This window comes from Sycon ciliatum, chromosome 2 (genome assembly GCF_964019385.1).
Source record: "Sycon ciliatum chromosome 2, ocSycCili1.1, whole genome shotgun sequence".
In the NCBI taxonomy this organism is placed as follows: Eukaryota; Metazoa; Porifera; class Calcarea; order Leucosolenida; family Sycettidae; genus Sycon; species Sycon ciliatum.
Genome location: NC_088644.1, coordinates 6,902,886 through 6,919,509, shown reverse-complemented (window position 1 = coordinate 6,919,509; position 16,624 = coordinate 6,902,886). Strand labels below are relative to the sequence as shown.

General features: G+C 48.3%; 3 protein-coding genes across 3 annotated transcripts in view; 1 reads left to right on the top strand and 2 right to left on the bottom strand.

Annotated features, from left to right (window-relative positions):
- Positions 1-1,054, bottom strand: part of LOC135808449 (PCI domain-containing protein 2-like) — a 22,467-nt gene extending 21,413 nt beyond the window's left edge. The window contains exons 1-3 of the mRNA XM_065321640.1: positions 963-1,054; positions 851-892; positions 620-667 (exon numbers count right to left, since the gene is read on the bottom strand). Coding sequence (XP_065177712.1) covers positions 620-667; positions 851-892; positions 963-1,004 — 132 coding nt within the window. The 5' untranslated portion in view covers positions 1,005-1,054. The remainder of the gene's footprint in view (positions 1-619; positions 668-850; positions 893-962) is intronic.
- Positions 1,055-1,142: 88 nt separating this feature from the next.
- On the top strand, positions 1,143-3,641 carry LOC135808451 (acyl-coenzyme A diphosphatase NUDT19-like). The gene has a single exon (XM_065321642.1). It carries the CDS (start codon positions 1,268-1,270, stop codon positions 2,414-2,416), a length of 1,149 nt encoding a protein of 382 aa, XP_065177714.1. The 5' UTR covers positions 1,143-1,267; the 3' UTR covers positions 2,417-3,641.
- A 104-nt stretch (positions 3,642-3,745) lies between these two features.
- On the bottom strand, positions 3,746-16,383 carry LOC135808448 (uncharacterized). The gene is made up of 8 exons (XM_065321639.1): positions 15,743-16,383; positions 11,133-11,336; positions 10,465-10,644; positions 8,943-9,125; positions 8,341-8,526; positions 6,859-7,079; positions 6,118-6,265; positions 3,746-5,653 (listed from the first exon to the last, which is right to left on the bottom strand). The coding sequence occupies exons 1-8, from the start codon at positions 15,822-15,824 to the stop codon at positions 4,386-4,388; spliced, it is 2,472 nt and encodes an 823-aa protein (XP_065177711.1). The 5' UTR covers positions 15,825-16,383; the 3' UTR covers positions 3,746-4,385.
- Between the last annotated feature and the right edge of the window lie 241 nt (positions 16,384-16,624).

The following is a 16,624-nucleotide window of genomic DNA, read 5'->3' as shown; positions in this document are numbered from 1 at the left end:
TTTGTGCCAGTGGCACCTTGAGCAGAACTTCAGCCACACGGCATACTTTCACTGTTCTGCTTTTGATCCGCTTAGATTATCACATGGCAGTCAATGTTCCAACGAATGCGTTGTGTATAGTGCAAGAACCAAAAATCAACAGCTACTTTGAAGCACCGTAAAGTACCGTTGATCCCCCCTCCCCCACCCCCACGCCATGTCGCTTCCCAGCTGGGCTTTCGGCAGGGGGCGGGAATTAGATCAAGGCTGTCAAGTGCAGTACGATGTACAACAACGTGGAGGATCAGCCTCGATGTACTGGATTGTGCACATTTTCATCCTGGATTGGCATGTTTTGTGTACAGCAGTGCATGCGTCGGTTCAACATCGTATTTCGTTGTATACGCCGAAGTCGCTTCACAGGTAGAAAATCGACAGGGAGCGGGAATTAGAGAGGGGGCGGATCAACGGTACTTTACGGTATGTTCATGGGCGTGTGGAAGCCTGGGCGTATCATAGTGTGTGCGTGTGTGTATGTTTGTGTGTGTGAGTGTGTGCATGGGTGCATATGTGCGTATGTGCGTGTATGTACACTTGTGCATACTGGCATAAGATGAAGCCCTTTGCTACATGGCCTCACCTGTAATCGAGGATTTTGAATGTGAGGATGTCGATAGGACACCAATTCCTACAAAAGGGTACAGAAAAGAAGAGGGAGAACTTCATTATAAACATATGCACTGCTGGGCTACGATGTCCCTGATAGCATAGTATTCCACCGGATTGCATACATTTCTACAGGTTGTATCTACATCAAATTGAATGCAATTGAAATTCACAAAATTCAATGAAAATCACGACGCAAATTTACCGCCAAGTGGTCTCCGTCCTCGGTGCTCAAAGCTCCAGATACCTAAAGGTAACAACAACATCACATTCGTAACTACGGACATCATTTCGTCCATCCATCAAGGGTCGCTAACCTCCTGGAGATATTGGACAAGCGTCAGGTGAGCCATTTTCATCAAAATAACCTGATGCTTGGATCTGGCCTGATGAACAAGATTTGAATCTGTCGTTGATTTGAGCACGAGACAAGCATGCATGAAGAGGACTTTTTGCCTTTTTGAAAATCCTCAGCATGAAAATCTGAGATCATCATTTTTTTCTGTTTGCTGTTGTTTGATTTTGAGACTGATTTGTTGAGAAGAAGACATCCATCCCATTGTCATGTCAGTATATTTATTTCTTATTTGTTAAATAGGGTGAACGTCTAGGAGTGTCGATAATGATCAAGTCTCTCCCCTCTCGCAGATGGAGAGAGGCATCATCTCTGGTGATCGCGGCGCGAAATGCTGAAAATGTCAATGGCAGTGATTATTCAATTTTGTTGTTGCAAAGAGGCAACACTGCAACGTTCGCCAAAAGCCATCACGTTTTTCCCGGTGGGGTTTTGGACGCGTCTGATTCGAGAAGCGACTGGCTCGACAGCTTCTCGCGGATCCTGAAAACAGACAGTGTGACGAGCACTATGGATGTGCTCAAGACCACAGGATGTAGTAACGAAGTACGTGCACCTCCTACGTTTATGCGTAGTAGAGCATACGATGAGGATGTCCAGCCATTCGGGTTGCCAGCCGAGCTGGCGTTCAAAATATGCAGCCTGAGAGAGACGTTTGAGGAGTCGGGAATCCTGCTAGCCAGACCTGCAACTGACACTGATTTCAAGCATCGGCTACTGGATAGCCGAGGTGGACAGCCAGCTGAGATGGCATCCGTTGTGAAACTTAGTGAATCGGATAGAGCCCATTGGGCGAGTGTGGTGCGCGCAGACGCGTCCAAGTTCCTACCGATGTGCCAAGCGCTAGACTGCGTCCCCGACGTGTGGAGCACACACCTGTGGTCTGTGTGGCTGACGCCGAGTAACGCCCCGAAGCGATTCGACACGCCGTTCTTTCTGACCGTGCTGCCCGAAGTCCCGGACCTGCTTGTCAACGATGCCGAGCACCAGAGCGTCCGGTGGCTGCGTGCGTCCGACATCCCAGCGAGCATAGCTGCCGGCGAGGTCAAGGTTGGGCCGCCGCAGGCCATGGAACTGCTGCGGATAGCACGGCACGGCGAGTGCAGTGAACTGCTGCAACATGCTGTGCAGCGAGCACAGGAGCACGGCAGTGAGCGATGGTGTCCGCTACGGGTGAGGTGTATGGACGGCTTGATCAGCGTGTTCCCTGGCGACTCGCTGTACGGAAACTTCAGCTCCGGTGAGAGTGTTGACTGTACGATGCTGGAATTGATCAGCAGATCCCAACGTGTACACGCCCTGTTATGTTACAGCAGTACTGACTACCGCTTTTACTGTAACATTCCGGAACGGCGCGGCCATCTCTTTCCAGTAACCCATGATGTATGCCCTACCCCGGTTGCTGATGCGGTATAGACTATCATACTATGGTGTGACTACTGTGACCGTTAAGTACTGAGTACTGTTTGTATACAGGATGATGGTGCAGCTTGCAAGCGACTGTACTCATGTACTGGGTAGACATGAATGAGGTGCAGACGTGACTAGTAGTAGACCTAGCTGAGCATTGACTTGAGTATCCTGGCAATTGCTTGCAGTACATGTACTGGCAGCATGTTGACTAATCATGCATGTGAGTGTACAGCGCATCATTAGATGCCATGCATCGTGATGAGTTTGTAATGCGGTCACAGTAACAGTTGAGCGATGCCTGGAATGCTGCCAGCAGGATCTCCTGTTCGTGCCACCTGCTGCTACTGGGCACTGGAGGCCTGATGAGCATTCGGTACATCTATTTATTACATGGACTGGTCCGTAATAGGTGACACCCCCAGTGCACCAACCTCTTTTCCTTACTTCCAATATGATGCAAGTGTATTTTTAATGTCCTTCAGTAGAACGTTAGGCCTGTGCTGGATCGTAGATGCGATCATTCTGAATACCCAACTATTTCTCTTAGAATATTCTATCTGGTATTCACATGCTGCTGGACAGCTTATGTGACCTTATTATTATTTTCATTACTGCCTGTCGATATGTATTGTAGCCGTTCAATTGACCCCTACTGCGCCAAGGCGCCCAAGACTGATGCCAGTAATGTGCTCCTACTAGTCCTAGCTGGTGTGTCTTGTTTGAAGGTGAATTTCTTCTGTAGACACATGCTACTGTCCTTACATTTCTCCATCATCTGTTCTTCTGTGGACATTGCCTGACACTATTCTCTGGTGATGTACTCCTGTTCACGTTTATGTGATTTTCTATTCACAAACGCCGATCTCATCACTAGTGTGTGTGTGTGTTCGTTGGTGCCCGTGGTCTGCGCTCCAGACTTGTCTCTGCAGTGGTCTGTGATTGCGGCTTTGGTGTGTCCTCTACTGTGTACATTGATCACTTTACGTCTCCTTTTTTTCTTTATCTGTGTGTGGGTGTGTGTGTGTGTGTCTCTCTCTCTCTCTCTCTCTCTCTCTCATACGTGCGCGCCCGCACACACACACACACACACACGCACACACACACACATGCTCACTCACATGTTCACTCACATAGTCCTCTTCTCTCTCTTCCCCGACACGTGCAGCAGAAGAGGCTGTCCTGCTTCTACCACTCTTGTCCATCGGCTGATCAATTCTGACTTTGGAAACCAGACCAGAGGTACGGAAAGTGTGCGTGTGTGTGTGTGTGTGTGTGTGTGTGTGTGTGTGTGTGTGTGTGTGCACGCGCATGGTATTATTAAAAAACAACTGACCAGCTTTTGAACAATATTCAAGGCCGCAATTCCAAAAGAATCTGGCTACAAGGCAGGTTGTGTGAAAGAAAGGAAACAGAAAAAGAAAGGTGGAAGTCACGGTGGCAAATATCTGCGATATGTTAGCTCTATTTCCTTTACTAGACAAATTGATATGGTGTCAATGTGTGCTTTAGCAGTTCTAGTCTTTGCACATGGCACGTCTTCTAGTATGGGGGGGGGGGGGCTGCTGCTTCATACTCATAATATTCATATTCTTCGTACATTCTCTATACGCAATCTAGCTATTCATAAGGCTTTGCGCTACAAAACTAACTTAACAATTACTGTCGAGTGATTTACTGTAGCAAGCAATAAGGTTGTTGCAATTTTGAAATGAAGTTCTTCAAGGTAAAAGAGGATTTCCTACTTTTATCATAAACATAATAATAGTCCAACAAAGTTGACATGTGTTGTACAGACCCTGTATAGTCCACAGTTGACATGTGTTGTACAGACCCTGTATAGTCCAGAGTTGACATGTGTTGTACAGACCCTGTATAGTCCAGATCTGTTCTCAAGCTAACGTTACTGTTCAGGAACCATCTATTTTTGAAGAGGAGAAGAAACAGCAGTTAGCTGCATTCTCGTCGGGACCGGTCAACTGGCCTTTGTGCTAATCATGTTTATCCGCTTCTGTGACGAGTGCAGGGAGTTTCCTCCACTGCCCGGACAATCCACGGGGACTGCGTAGTCTCTTTCGATGCTCTCCTCGAATGCAATGCTCTCAAGCGGCACGTCGTACGGATCGTGATAGCGTGATGCCACCGCCGCCACCGCCGTGAAGCTGATTGGGTTTGTTGCGTCGATGGGCAAGTGGTAGTCATTACTTTGCAGTGATGACGATGAATTGCTGGTGTGTATGGTGGAACGGGCTTGGGCAATGGTGGACAGTGGGCGGATTCCGCCAGGTGGTATTGGAGGTGGTGGTGGTTGCAGCATTGTCTTTGCCCCGACGGGTGTTCGCCGCATCGTCCTCTGCATGGACCGCCCGTCTCTATTGATGGCATCTGCAGGCGAGTCGTACTCCTCCATGGGCACACCCTGTATCTGGGACGTCAACGTGTTGCTCTTGGAGTCCAGGTGGCCCTGGATGGCAGCCATGTCCGAGTGCAAATCACTCCACTTGGAGAATGTGTTGCCTCGGCCCAGCGTACTGGCAGCAGCACCCGGCTGCCCTTCCTCCTCACTGTCGACGTCGTCGTAGGACAAGCTCAAGCGGTTGCCCCAGCCACACGGGGCTGGCTCGTACAAGTGCTCTTCGTTCTCCTCGTCGCCGTCAATCCCACTGTAGCAGCCTATGATGTCATTGCTTGCCGGCATGATGGCAGTGCTCCGCGCCACCACGGCATTGTCCTCCTCGCCGTGGTCCTGGTTCTTCTGGAAGAGCTTCTCTAGCGGGTTCAGCGAGGGATTCTTGGTCACAGGCTTCGGCAGCGGGGCAGCTGGCCTCTTAGACATGGTGCCGCGGTGAGGTGGAACAGTTGTGCAGGCCGCCGCTGCAAGAGTATCATCGTAAAACCCAACGTCACCGTCTTCACTCTCCTCGATCCTCTCGGATACCAGCAATGCCGGCCTGTTTTGCTTGGACGGAGGATGAGGTGGACGCGACGGTTTGGGCAGGACTGGGAGAGGCTCGCTTCTCCGATGATCCTGGTTGGGTTTGTGTCGCAGGTTGATTTCGGCGGCCAGGGCTCCCAGTGATCCTGTGCTCATTCTTTTGCTGTGACCATTGCCATTGGCAGGTGAGCTTTCCCCGCCCTGGGAAAGCGGGGTGAGAGATGCGACAATGGCGCTCTCGTCGAGTAATTCGCTGGGCTGTGGAGGCGGTGGCAGCGGCGGTGTTACTGATGACATCTGGCTGCTCTCTGTGCCGGACAAGGAGCACACAACGGATACAAGAGCACGGCAATACCAGTGGTTCAGCCATTCCGTCAGACACAGTGTTGCTCTGGCTGTGATCCTTCTCCCGTACAATGCATAGTAGTGTAGCAAAACTACAGGTGCCTAAGGCTACACATACATTATACATTATACATGTCATTATCATGCTGGTGACTATGATGTGATCCTGACTCTTTGCCATGGAGTGGTATTGTAAAACAAGCCAGAGTCTTAAACAAGAAGCAATGTATACTTCCTATTGACTGTTTTCTCATTTTCTCAAGTGCAGCTTTATCGAGCCACACTTTTTATTCTATCGCCATCATAATATTGGGCATCAATGCCCGTTTGGTTTGCGATGTAAAATAAAACTTCAAAAAAAAAACATGTCCTGTTTCATCTACTAGTCTACAGTAGCGGATGCTTCTACAGTGGTATGAACACCCACCTTCAGAGATGTCATCCATCGCATTCGTATTCTTGACTAACACTGCTTTGCTAGATGTGATGGACATGCGCTTGCCTGGATCCACCTTCTCCTCCCGTGTGGGAGAAAACAGTGCAGAGTTTGCATAGATGGCAGGCTTCTCTGCCCCCTGAAATCAAGTGCAACGTGCACACAGGCACAGGAAGAGAACATGAACAAGCATGGTGAGAAGAGGAGTACCATATTGTTGGTTGGACACTGGGATGCACAGAATGATAATATCCACCATTGTACGGTGATAGACAAGTGAACCAGTCCGCTAGCGACATGCTGGATACACCGCCGTCTCCAGCATGGCAATGTGGAGGGGCTCTGTGAAGAGGTGCAAAAAGCCAGGGGTGTCACGCACGTTACGGTTAGTACAACCATGGTCGTACCACTTTTCGTCCAGGATGGTCTGCCCAATTCACCCAACTTGAAAGGCAATAAAGGAGCGCTAAAACGTGCCGTGTTGTCCGAAAATCCGAATTTTTTCCAGGGGGATACCCCCACCCCGGCCGTACCACCACTCCCCGCTGCCCTGTGACGCCCTGAAAACACAACTCTTGTTTACATACTAGTACCCTCTTCAGCTTGTAACACAGGTCACGTTCACATCACCTCGCACAAAAGGTAACAACCCTGCCTTTAGAGTCAGACCCCATCAAGGCACATTGTGTGGTTGCAAACATTACTGCATTGAGGCATTCATAGTCAACTCACTTTCTCTCCAGCACGGTCAGATTTCCGTTTCCTGGCAATGTACATGGCAACTAAGAGTGCGACAATCATCAGTACCACAATGGACGCGATGATTCCGACCAGGATTGGAATGCGCTGAAACAGGCCGGGGCTAGCTTGCTTGGCGGTGACGTACTCAGTGGTCACCGGGTTGCCGGCCGCAGAAGAGTTTGTAGCAGTGCCAGTGCCGACATCTGTCAAGTCTGTCTCGGAGGATGTCGAAGGATGTTGCATGAGCAAAAGACACAAACGGACAGAGGTAGTGCCAGTGTTAGTTAGGCTGCCAAGATGAGACAATCATGTGCTATCGAATTTCAGAGTACATGTACAGTCAACTTCGCTAATAACGACTGCGGATATAACGACAATTCGCGAATAACGACAGAATTTCCATGCCCAGAGCAAAGTCCCATCCCACACTGTAATACATATAATGAGACTTCGGGTATAACGACACTTCGCGAATAAGGACACCTTTTTGATGCCCCGCCGAATGTCGTTATAAGCGAAGTTGACTGTGCAGTCCACCATGCAAGTGGCAACATCGGGCATATCTACTTGAGGTATAACAACCCGTTGCGAATAGCGACACCATCTTTAGACCTAGTAACCTTGCGCCTTGATCCTTGAGGGTGGTGGCGTCCCTACGGATGCGGAAAACTCGGCCTTACCAAGTCTCTGTGAACCGTGAATTTGTTCAGGCCTAGTAACCATTTTGACTGCATACGTTCAACATTACGGATAGCGACAAATCACAAACAACCACACTTTCCTCATGTCCAACCAAAGGGCGTTATCCGCCGAGTGATTCAACATGACAACCAGTTCTGTTCTTCGCCATGCACATCATAGGGGGGGGGGGGGTGTTTCACCAGCGAATTAACTTGTATGAACAGATTCTACAAATTTGAAGTTGGCTGGCGAGCAAATATTAATTACATGTATACTGTAAATATACAAACATTTCGGCAGCTATTTAATTTCGGCTATATTCGGCACCGACCCAAAACGCCTAAATTAAAACGCCGATGAATTTTTTCACAGCATCTGTCGCACTATACCATGCCCTCTACCCCACGCCGAAAATAGATCGCCGCCGAAATGTCAAAAATCGTGAAGTGCCGAAATTTTGCAGCGCCGAAATTTTGTATATTTACAGTAGATTAAAAGAGGAAGCAAAATGGTACTACTTCGAAGTAATTACTGCAACTAGAAACTACAGTTGGAGACGCATCATTAATTTTAACGCTTCACTACCCTGTCAGTTGTGTGCATAGTTGTTGCACTATCTGACTGTACATGGTCTAATTACATACATGTACATGTAGGTAGACTGTTCGTCTTAAATGATACTTCGAAGTACCAATTTGTCTTTCTTCTTATCCGAGTATAATGAACAGACTGCTTCGACTCACATAAAAACCAAGGCTATCAACATCAACAAACATCATTTGAATGACCTACCGATACACACTGGAGGGTCCCCAGACCAAGTTGCATTGGAGTAGCAGACGCGCTTCGACTGTCCACGCAGTGTGAACCCATCGTCGCAGTAGTAGGTAATCATGGTGTAGTTTGCCACCGGGTTCCTGGACACCTCCCAGCTGCCATCGGCGATGCTCCTGGGCTTGACACACTCAATGCCAATGCCTGTGGTGATACAAAGCACACGGATCACACGCTATACGTCACCATGGGAAGTCAGGCACACGGCTCAATCACCTCTACATGGCGATGGGAGTATAGGCTGACTAGTTTATAGCACGCCCAGAAACCAGGACAGTGCTGCTCAATAAAATCCGAATGCGCGAGTCAAGTTTGCACCCTGGACTAGTTCACATCCCAGTCCGCGCAGGTCTAGAGCTGCATAGTGCCCGGCGTTGTATTGACTCATGCACGCAGTCATATTTCATTGAGCAGCGCTGTGGTTACACCGATTCTGCCATTCAACAATTAACAGGAAGCAAAAATCCACTGTCGTCATGTCACCTTGTAATCCGCTTTGGGTCCTCCCCTTTCCACTAGATGCATTTAACCCTGGAACGCCCACATGGTCTTCTTCTTACTTTTACAGCGAGGCGTGGAGCCCGTCCATTCTCCAGTTTCCTGGCAAGTTCTTTTGCTGTCACCCTCGATGCTCTGCTGCCGACTTGCGCATCGATACTTTACGGTTGAAGAATGGGTGAAGCTGTCTCCAACGCGCTCAAGCTCACGAGGCAGCGGTGATTCTGGCTCCCCACATGAAATAGCTGCACACACCATGATGGACAGGGCAAACAGAATGGAAGTGGCGGGTAAGGTTATCCCGTTAGCGATTTCTGCCTAAAATTGAGCTCAGCACGGTCAGATGGATCGTTAAATTGGAGCTCACATCCCTTTCAGGGTAACAGTAGCCAGCTTGATATTGAAGGGGGAAGGGGCTGGGTTAGTCTGTGTGTAGTATATCAAATAATGCAACTCCTACATATGCATATGTGTAGTCTCTATTATAAGCGCTGCGCTTATACACTTTCAACGCCCCTCTACCCCATGCTTATACTGGGTACTGTGTTTGTAATGGAGACTGTGCTTGTATTTAACCAATAACTCTACAGGGGAAGAAAAATCCATGCTAGATATCATGCATGCAACACTGAATTCCAGCAAGATTGTGCTGACATTCCGGGAGACTCTGCTGGTAATGTTTCAAAAGGTGCGCACAACGCGCTGGTATTAGAGACTGCGCCCGCAGTAATATACCTGTGCTTATAATCATGGGAGAGTATACGGTACATAATGGTGTCTGTGTAAACCTGCAATGCTCTACACATGGTGTATTTACCATTGTAATGTGCCTGGCATGATCTAGGCCTATTTCCATTTTCACCCATGCAACTGTAGCCTGATTGCACCACTGAGCACGGACTGTGTCTCTTCAGTGTCCTACATGCATGCATGCATGCAATACAAGCTTTGTGCAGGGTTAACTTAAACAATTGGTACTTGTATGTCCACCACTGTACAAGGGGCTCTGCCGATTTTGAAACTGGTAAGCCAAAAAATGAAGAGGGCACAGCGCCATGCTATGTTGCCAAGTTAGGCTATAACCCAGCCATTTGCTGCAAAAGCAACTCGTACTACAATCCGAGTCCTCATCACTGACCATGATAATTACTGACATGCAGTTTCTACATTGAAGTATGGCCGGGTGCAGATGGACCCTAGCTAGACTAGTAGTAGTAGTGAGAGTGATCAGGATTGTAAGCCGTACATGTACAGGTGACAGCCATCTCCCACTTCTTCTCTTCCTCCTTCCCAGCGTCCCTCCCTCCCTCCCTCTCTCGCCGCTGTCCTTTCAAGTGCAGCAAACTGCATGCGAAAATACTTCTCCCTCTCCTCACAAGTTTACAAGCATACCCCAGTGTAAACCTCAAAGATAGCATTTGTAAGCCGCTATGATTTGTAGTTCATAAAAAAAACTCAAAACAATATTGGGCCCAAAACTACTACAGTCCATGATGATTGCCCGGTCCTTCACTCGACATTCTTCAGAATCACACATGACTTGTACATAGTCGTTGTACTACAATGTAGTACACTGCAGCTTACGTTCACAGGTAGGAATAGTTTTGCTCCATAGTCCATTCCACGTGCAAGTAACGCTTTCTGCGCCGGGGTCGCTCAGTTCATAACCTTTATCGCAGGAAAATCGCACGACTGACTTGAACGTCCTCCGCGTGGCTTCCACGTTGCCGTTGCGCAATGGCTGGAATACAGGACACCGCACATCTACACCGGGACGATAAAAAAAAGAAGAGTTGGAGGAAAGGTTTGAACTAACTATTGCTTATCATACACTAAGGCATTATCCCTTTTTCATCACAACGTCGGAATGATGAGGAATCCAGTAGGCCTACAATCAGGCTTCATTTGACAAAGCTTGTGCCGAAGCACTCATCAGAAGCTGGTAATATCACCACTGTCTCACTCTGCTTCCGGCCTTTCTCAATCTTGTCCTGGAATGCAAGACAAAATAGCACTAACTGGTGGAACCATTTACATGTCCTTCTCTGAGAAGTACTTTGAAGTTTGAACTGTACAGTGTAGATCTACTGTTCTGAAAGTTTTGTTCTCCAAAATTGACGTGTCAAAGCATGCCTCAGGGCCTAGGGCCCGAATACACGTTTGTTCAGACAGCGATAGTGGCCGTCATTATGATGACAGAAGCTTCTTCCTCTATTTCAAAGACGAACCCTACGAAGGCAAGGAAAACGTACGTTCACAAATCGGCTGAACACCCGACCATCCGGATCGACCTAGCTCAGCGTTGTAGGTGCACCGGCGCACGGTGGCCCCGTGCAGCTCAAAGCCATTGTCGCAGCCGAAGCTGATCACCGCGCCGGCCATTTCGGCGCTGCCGTGACGATAGCCATAGTCCGGGATGCCGGGGTCGGTGCAAACGGCAGCTATGCCTGTTTGCGCTGCAAATGATCACAAGCACACATACACACACGCACATACACACACACACACACACACACACACACACACACACACACACACACACACACACACACGCACACACACACACACAAAATAATCATAGAACGGCGATCACACACTCCATATCACTGCTGGTACAAGTATCTTCAACTAATCAGCTCATATCTCAATCTGCGGACAGAACTGTTTCGTCCTTTGGACCTTTGTGGACAGCTCATATCGCCACCGATCTGTCGTCCCTGCTATTATGATATGGGCACATTGTCTTCCTTTTAAAAACTAACAATCGACCCAAGGAAAAGTACCGTTCACCCTCGCTTCTGCCACTGAGGTGGTGGTGGTTGCCGCTGAAAATTCCCATCAATGATATACGATGCCCTATCTGGTTCGGACAAGCAGATTATAGACAAGCAAAGTACCACGTACATGCACATGTATACGAAGTCTCGCCAGTTTCGCATGGGAAATTGAGTAAAGACCTTTTTTAAGTTAGTTTCGACAGTCGTTCTATCCTCAGGGACCTGGCAATTTTGGTTTCGTGCAATCTGATAAGATGGGAATCGTGCATGCTTTCTCAGGTTTGCAGGCACACGGAGTCTTATGAACATGACATGTAGATCAGGGCATACCCCGAGGCTACAGGTATTATTGAGTACAGGACCATTCTGGAACATTCAGCCTATATTATATATTTTTCTAGCTAGGCTGTTCATTAGCCATCCACTGTCTGCTATCTCAACCCTACAGCCTCCCATTATAATGGAACTCCCTTCAATTTAGACTACCGGTATGTGTTTGGGAAATCCTCCAATATATAATAATAATAATAATAAAATCTATAGCCAGTAACCCAATGCTTCCACTGGTTCAGATCGGAGAACTTAACCAACGTTTGGTACCATCAATATGGTGTACTCGTACATGGCAATAGCTGGTGATTCTGCACACATATCAAGCCTCTTGTCTTGGTAAACTATAAAAACACCCTACTGAAGTCAAGGTGGGGGTATACGGTCTCTGATACATACAATGTAGAAACTCAAGGATGAAGTCGTGGGGACACCAGGCACTGTATTTCGTTTCAGATCAGAATCGTGCCCATGATATCGCCCACAACACCAGGGGAAACGTGGTCCCCATCCATTCTGCCCTGGCTACTACCATCATGATGACAAACGGCTCTGAACAGGATAGTACACAACATGGTCGCAGTGCCGCGGTTTCCGCCCGGGCCAGATTCTAACACGATAGAAAGAGGATGGTGCAACACCCGCGAGACAAAGCCGATGCTTGCCGAGCCAATCACGTTGCTAAAACGGCGTGGAAACTGGAATTTTAATCGACCAGTAGTGGCAGTACCCTATCTTGTCACGTCGAATACCCGTTTGTCCGCGCCCGAATGCCAACACTTGAGCACGTACAAGACTGGACTTTCGTCGTGATGTTATCACCACGTTACTTGTGCATAGTAGAAAGTGTTACTGATGATCATGGCAACATAATAGAATCTCGATTGTGTTTTGAAAAGGGTTGCCTTATTGCAACTGGCAGCGTTCAGGAGTGATCAGAAGAATTCCAGCACTAGTATACGGATGTGGGTACCGCTAGGCTCGCGAAGTGTAGTGGAAGAACAAAAATTAACTTTCCCAGCAGGAAAACACGCATTCTCAATCTGTGCTACTTCCTTAGTGTAACCTCTGACGTGAGACAGTGTTATACTTAATAGTGATTTGAGTCGAAGACACTATTTCCGTTCCCTCAACAAATCACACCTACATGTCCAGAGTTTTTATGGTACGAGTATGCCGATAAAAGCAGAACGCGCATTGGGTGATGCAGTGTGGTGTAGTCGAGCTATGTTGTCAGTCTGGACAGAGGTGATTCGATTTAGATACCTCCATTCTCTTCGCTACAGGTACACACCGAAGCATATTCATGTTGTAGCATGTCAAGTTCTTGCTTGCAATTGCCAAAGCCAAAGGATATGCACCTTAATCCACACGGACTACATGTAGTGCTAGACTGCTAGTGCCTTGTGGTGACATGGGCTATGCACTGTATAACATGGCAACGGGCTAGGCTGCTGTCGAAGACGCTGCGCTTTCATGCTGTCCCCAGGATAGTGCGTGTGTTACCGCTCTGTAGTAATACTAAGTCGAACTCTTGAGATCAATGGGCCATCTAGAACATCTTCTGCGTTGCACTCAGAAGAACCTGGCCTTCCACATTCTATCCATCGTGTACGTTATACTAGATATTGGTAATATTATCAGCGAGACGTTTTGAACAATTCTCCCAGCTCCTTATTCACCTCAACTACTCATCACTGCATAGCGCACGTGTACTGGTGTAGGCCGGGCAAAGGTGAACATCATGGCTGAGCAGGTGTGTATGTGTCGCGAGAAAACAGATCACATGGTTACGTTTAGGATTGCCTCTTCATTCGGTTTGTTTATATTAGTGCCAAGAGCTGCTCAATGAAATCCAATCCGGCGGGTCGATTCCACGCCGGGCGCTGTGCAGTCCTAGACCTGCGAACACTGGGATGAAAACTAGCCCAGCACGCAAACCAGGCTCACGGGATCGGATTTCATTGAGCAGAATTGTGCAATTTATACAGTATTAACATGTATACACTGTTCTATACATGATGCACATGTCGACTGTACTGTCTGCAGTGATTACTTGGATAGGTCGGCTTAAAATTTTATATCCATGCCAAACTTTCCCTAAACTGAGGCTCCCTCATGACTTGATATGAAGCAAGGAAGCACGTACGTCGATGACAACTTGACAATCTGTTTTCGCTGAGGCTCTTTCGCGGCAAAAATGGCCCTCTTAGTCTCTTAGCAGGGTAGACTTGAAAGGCGGGCGAATGTGAATTGTGATGCGCTTACAGTTTTTACTGTACATGTATCTTTCAATGAATGTCCACCGCCACCACCACACAACTCTCAATGTCCACCGCCACCACCACACAACTCTCGATGTCCACCGCCACCGCCACGCAACTCTCGACTTTGGTTATTAGAATGCCTTTAGTAGGCTTTACTCTATTCGATGGTACTATCATGAACGCAACGCTAGAGTGCAGAGATGGCATTGAACATTATGACAGTCATCACTCCCAGCGGCTTGCAACAGTCTTAGAGAAAAGCGAGGCCACGACGTATTGACACCGTTCTACCATGTCTGCGGACGAACAAACGACATGCGACCTTATCGAGCTTATCTACGGTTACCAAGCCTGACTCAGTCCATAGATTGACCACTAGTAGAAGTAGTAGTGGCACTGCATTCCACCTTCGTTGCCCGCGCCAGTACCTAAGCGGCCCTGATCACTGAAGGAAAGGGAGAGTCGCCACTAAGGATATCACCCAGACATCAAACTTCATATCTGCTACTGTACTGTGTCTTGTACATTCTAGACAATCCTGAGGCTGACGGAGGAGAGGACATCCATGTACAAAATGCCCGACAAGCAGTTACAAACGTCATAGGATCGCGCCGCCCCGCACCAAGATCGGCAGTACGACGAGATAGAGCTCTTATCAACCAGGATACGCACGCTGACAATGTCCAAAGCTCTCCGAACACTTGTGTAAACATCGCTCATGACCTTCACCGGGAATTTACAACGAGCTCATACTGCTGGATGAAACTGAAAGGCATCGCGTCGTGCGTTTCCTACCCATCAGGTCTGCGCCATGGGTTGAAATAACTGCGAGCAACGCCAAAATTAGAACGATGTTGTCAAGAGCCAGGTGCATGAAAAGCGCCACTTGAGAGTTGAAGAGGTCAACCAGAGTCAGAGCGTAAGCAGCTTGTTGATACAGGTCCTGTCCTCCCGTGAACATGGGAACTAGTGCATGTACATGTTACTTTCGGTTTTAGTTTAGTGTGTGTCACCGAAGTCAATCCAGGCCAACCTACAGAGACCAACTGCATAGTGTAATGCTGATACAGCTGTACTTTGTTTTACTTGTGTGCGTATGCATGTGTGCATGCGTGTGCGTGCGTGCGAGAAAGAGAGATATAGACAAATAGAGAGAGAAAGAAATGGAGAGAAAAGATAGATAGAGAGATGGAGAGAGATAGAGAGAGAGACATGTAGAGGGTGACACACATATACACAATACAAACGAGAGTGACATACACATATTTGGAGAGAGAGAGAGAGAGAGAGAGAGAGAGAGAGAGAGAGAGAGAGAGAGAGAGAGAGAGAGAGAGAGAGAGAGAGAGAGAGAGAGAGAGAGAGAGAGAGAAGAAGAAGGAAGAGACACAGAGACACAGAGACACATAGACACAGAGAGACAGAGGCAGAGACACAGAGAGACAGGGAGAGACAGACAGAGACAGATAGAGACATCTGGCCAGCACTTACCTGGAGGTGCAGTTTGCGAGTTGACAATGTGCGCAAGGCCAATCGTCAGTTGGACAACAGCCAGCAGGCTATCCCTCCTCATGGCAGCTAGCTCTCCACATGTACCCAACTGCCCAGAAGTCAACCGTCACCCACACAAGCGTCTGCAATGACGCCCCGTCCGCCTCCAGTCTGCAAGTCTGCAAAGGGTCTGTCGAAGCGAAACCAGTTCACAAAGTTCAGCTCGTACTGCAACTGGACTGCAACTCAGTAGAGTTTGGGGTTGGAACTCCGATTGCTTGGCATCGCCTCCTACTAGCAGCAGCCACAGCATCCAAAAGATAGCCACCTAGATCAGGACCATTGGTAGCTAGTAGGACCAACCATGCACTAACAGTGCGCTGAGTGCACGCTACCTCAATAATTGTACGTGAAGATGTTGATCTGGTTGGTATGCGGCACAAAGGTGCTCGCTTCGCCCGCTCAGCTCTCAAACGTGAGCGGCTAACGGGAGAGGCCGCTGCTACATAGTAGATTGATGGCCTCACGGTCTACCCTGCTATAGCTCGCCCAGCTACCTCACACCGGGGATGCAAGCACTACACACACCATCATTAGCAACAGCACTACAAAGTACAGTGCATACAAGCAAACATAAACTGTATTAGAACATACCCTGGCGTGTCAGCAAGTAGTTGGTAGGCCATAGGATAGCACCCGTCCTACTTCTACGCCAGCCTACCATGCCAACCTACAGCCAATCACGGTTGCTTTTGGCCGACCAAGCAGGACAACACAGACAGCAAGACGATTAGGGCATTTAGAGCACACAACCCGCGTACCCAATACCCATACCCAATACCGTGGAACGTCAGCGAAGCCGGTCGACGGCGTGCGGTGACT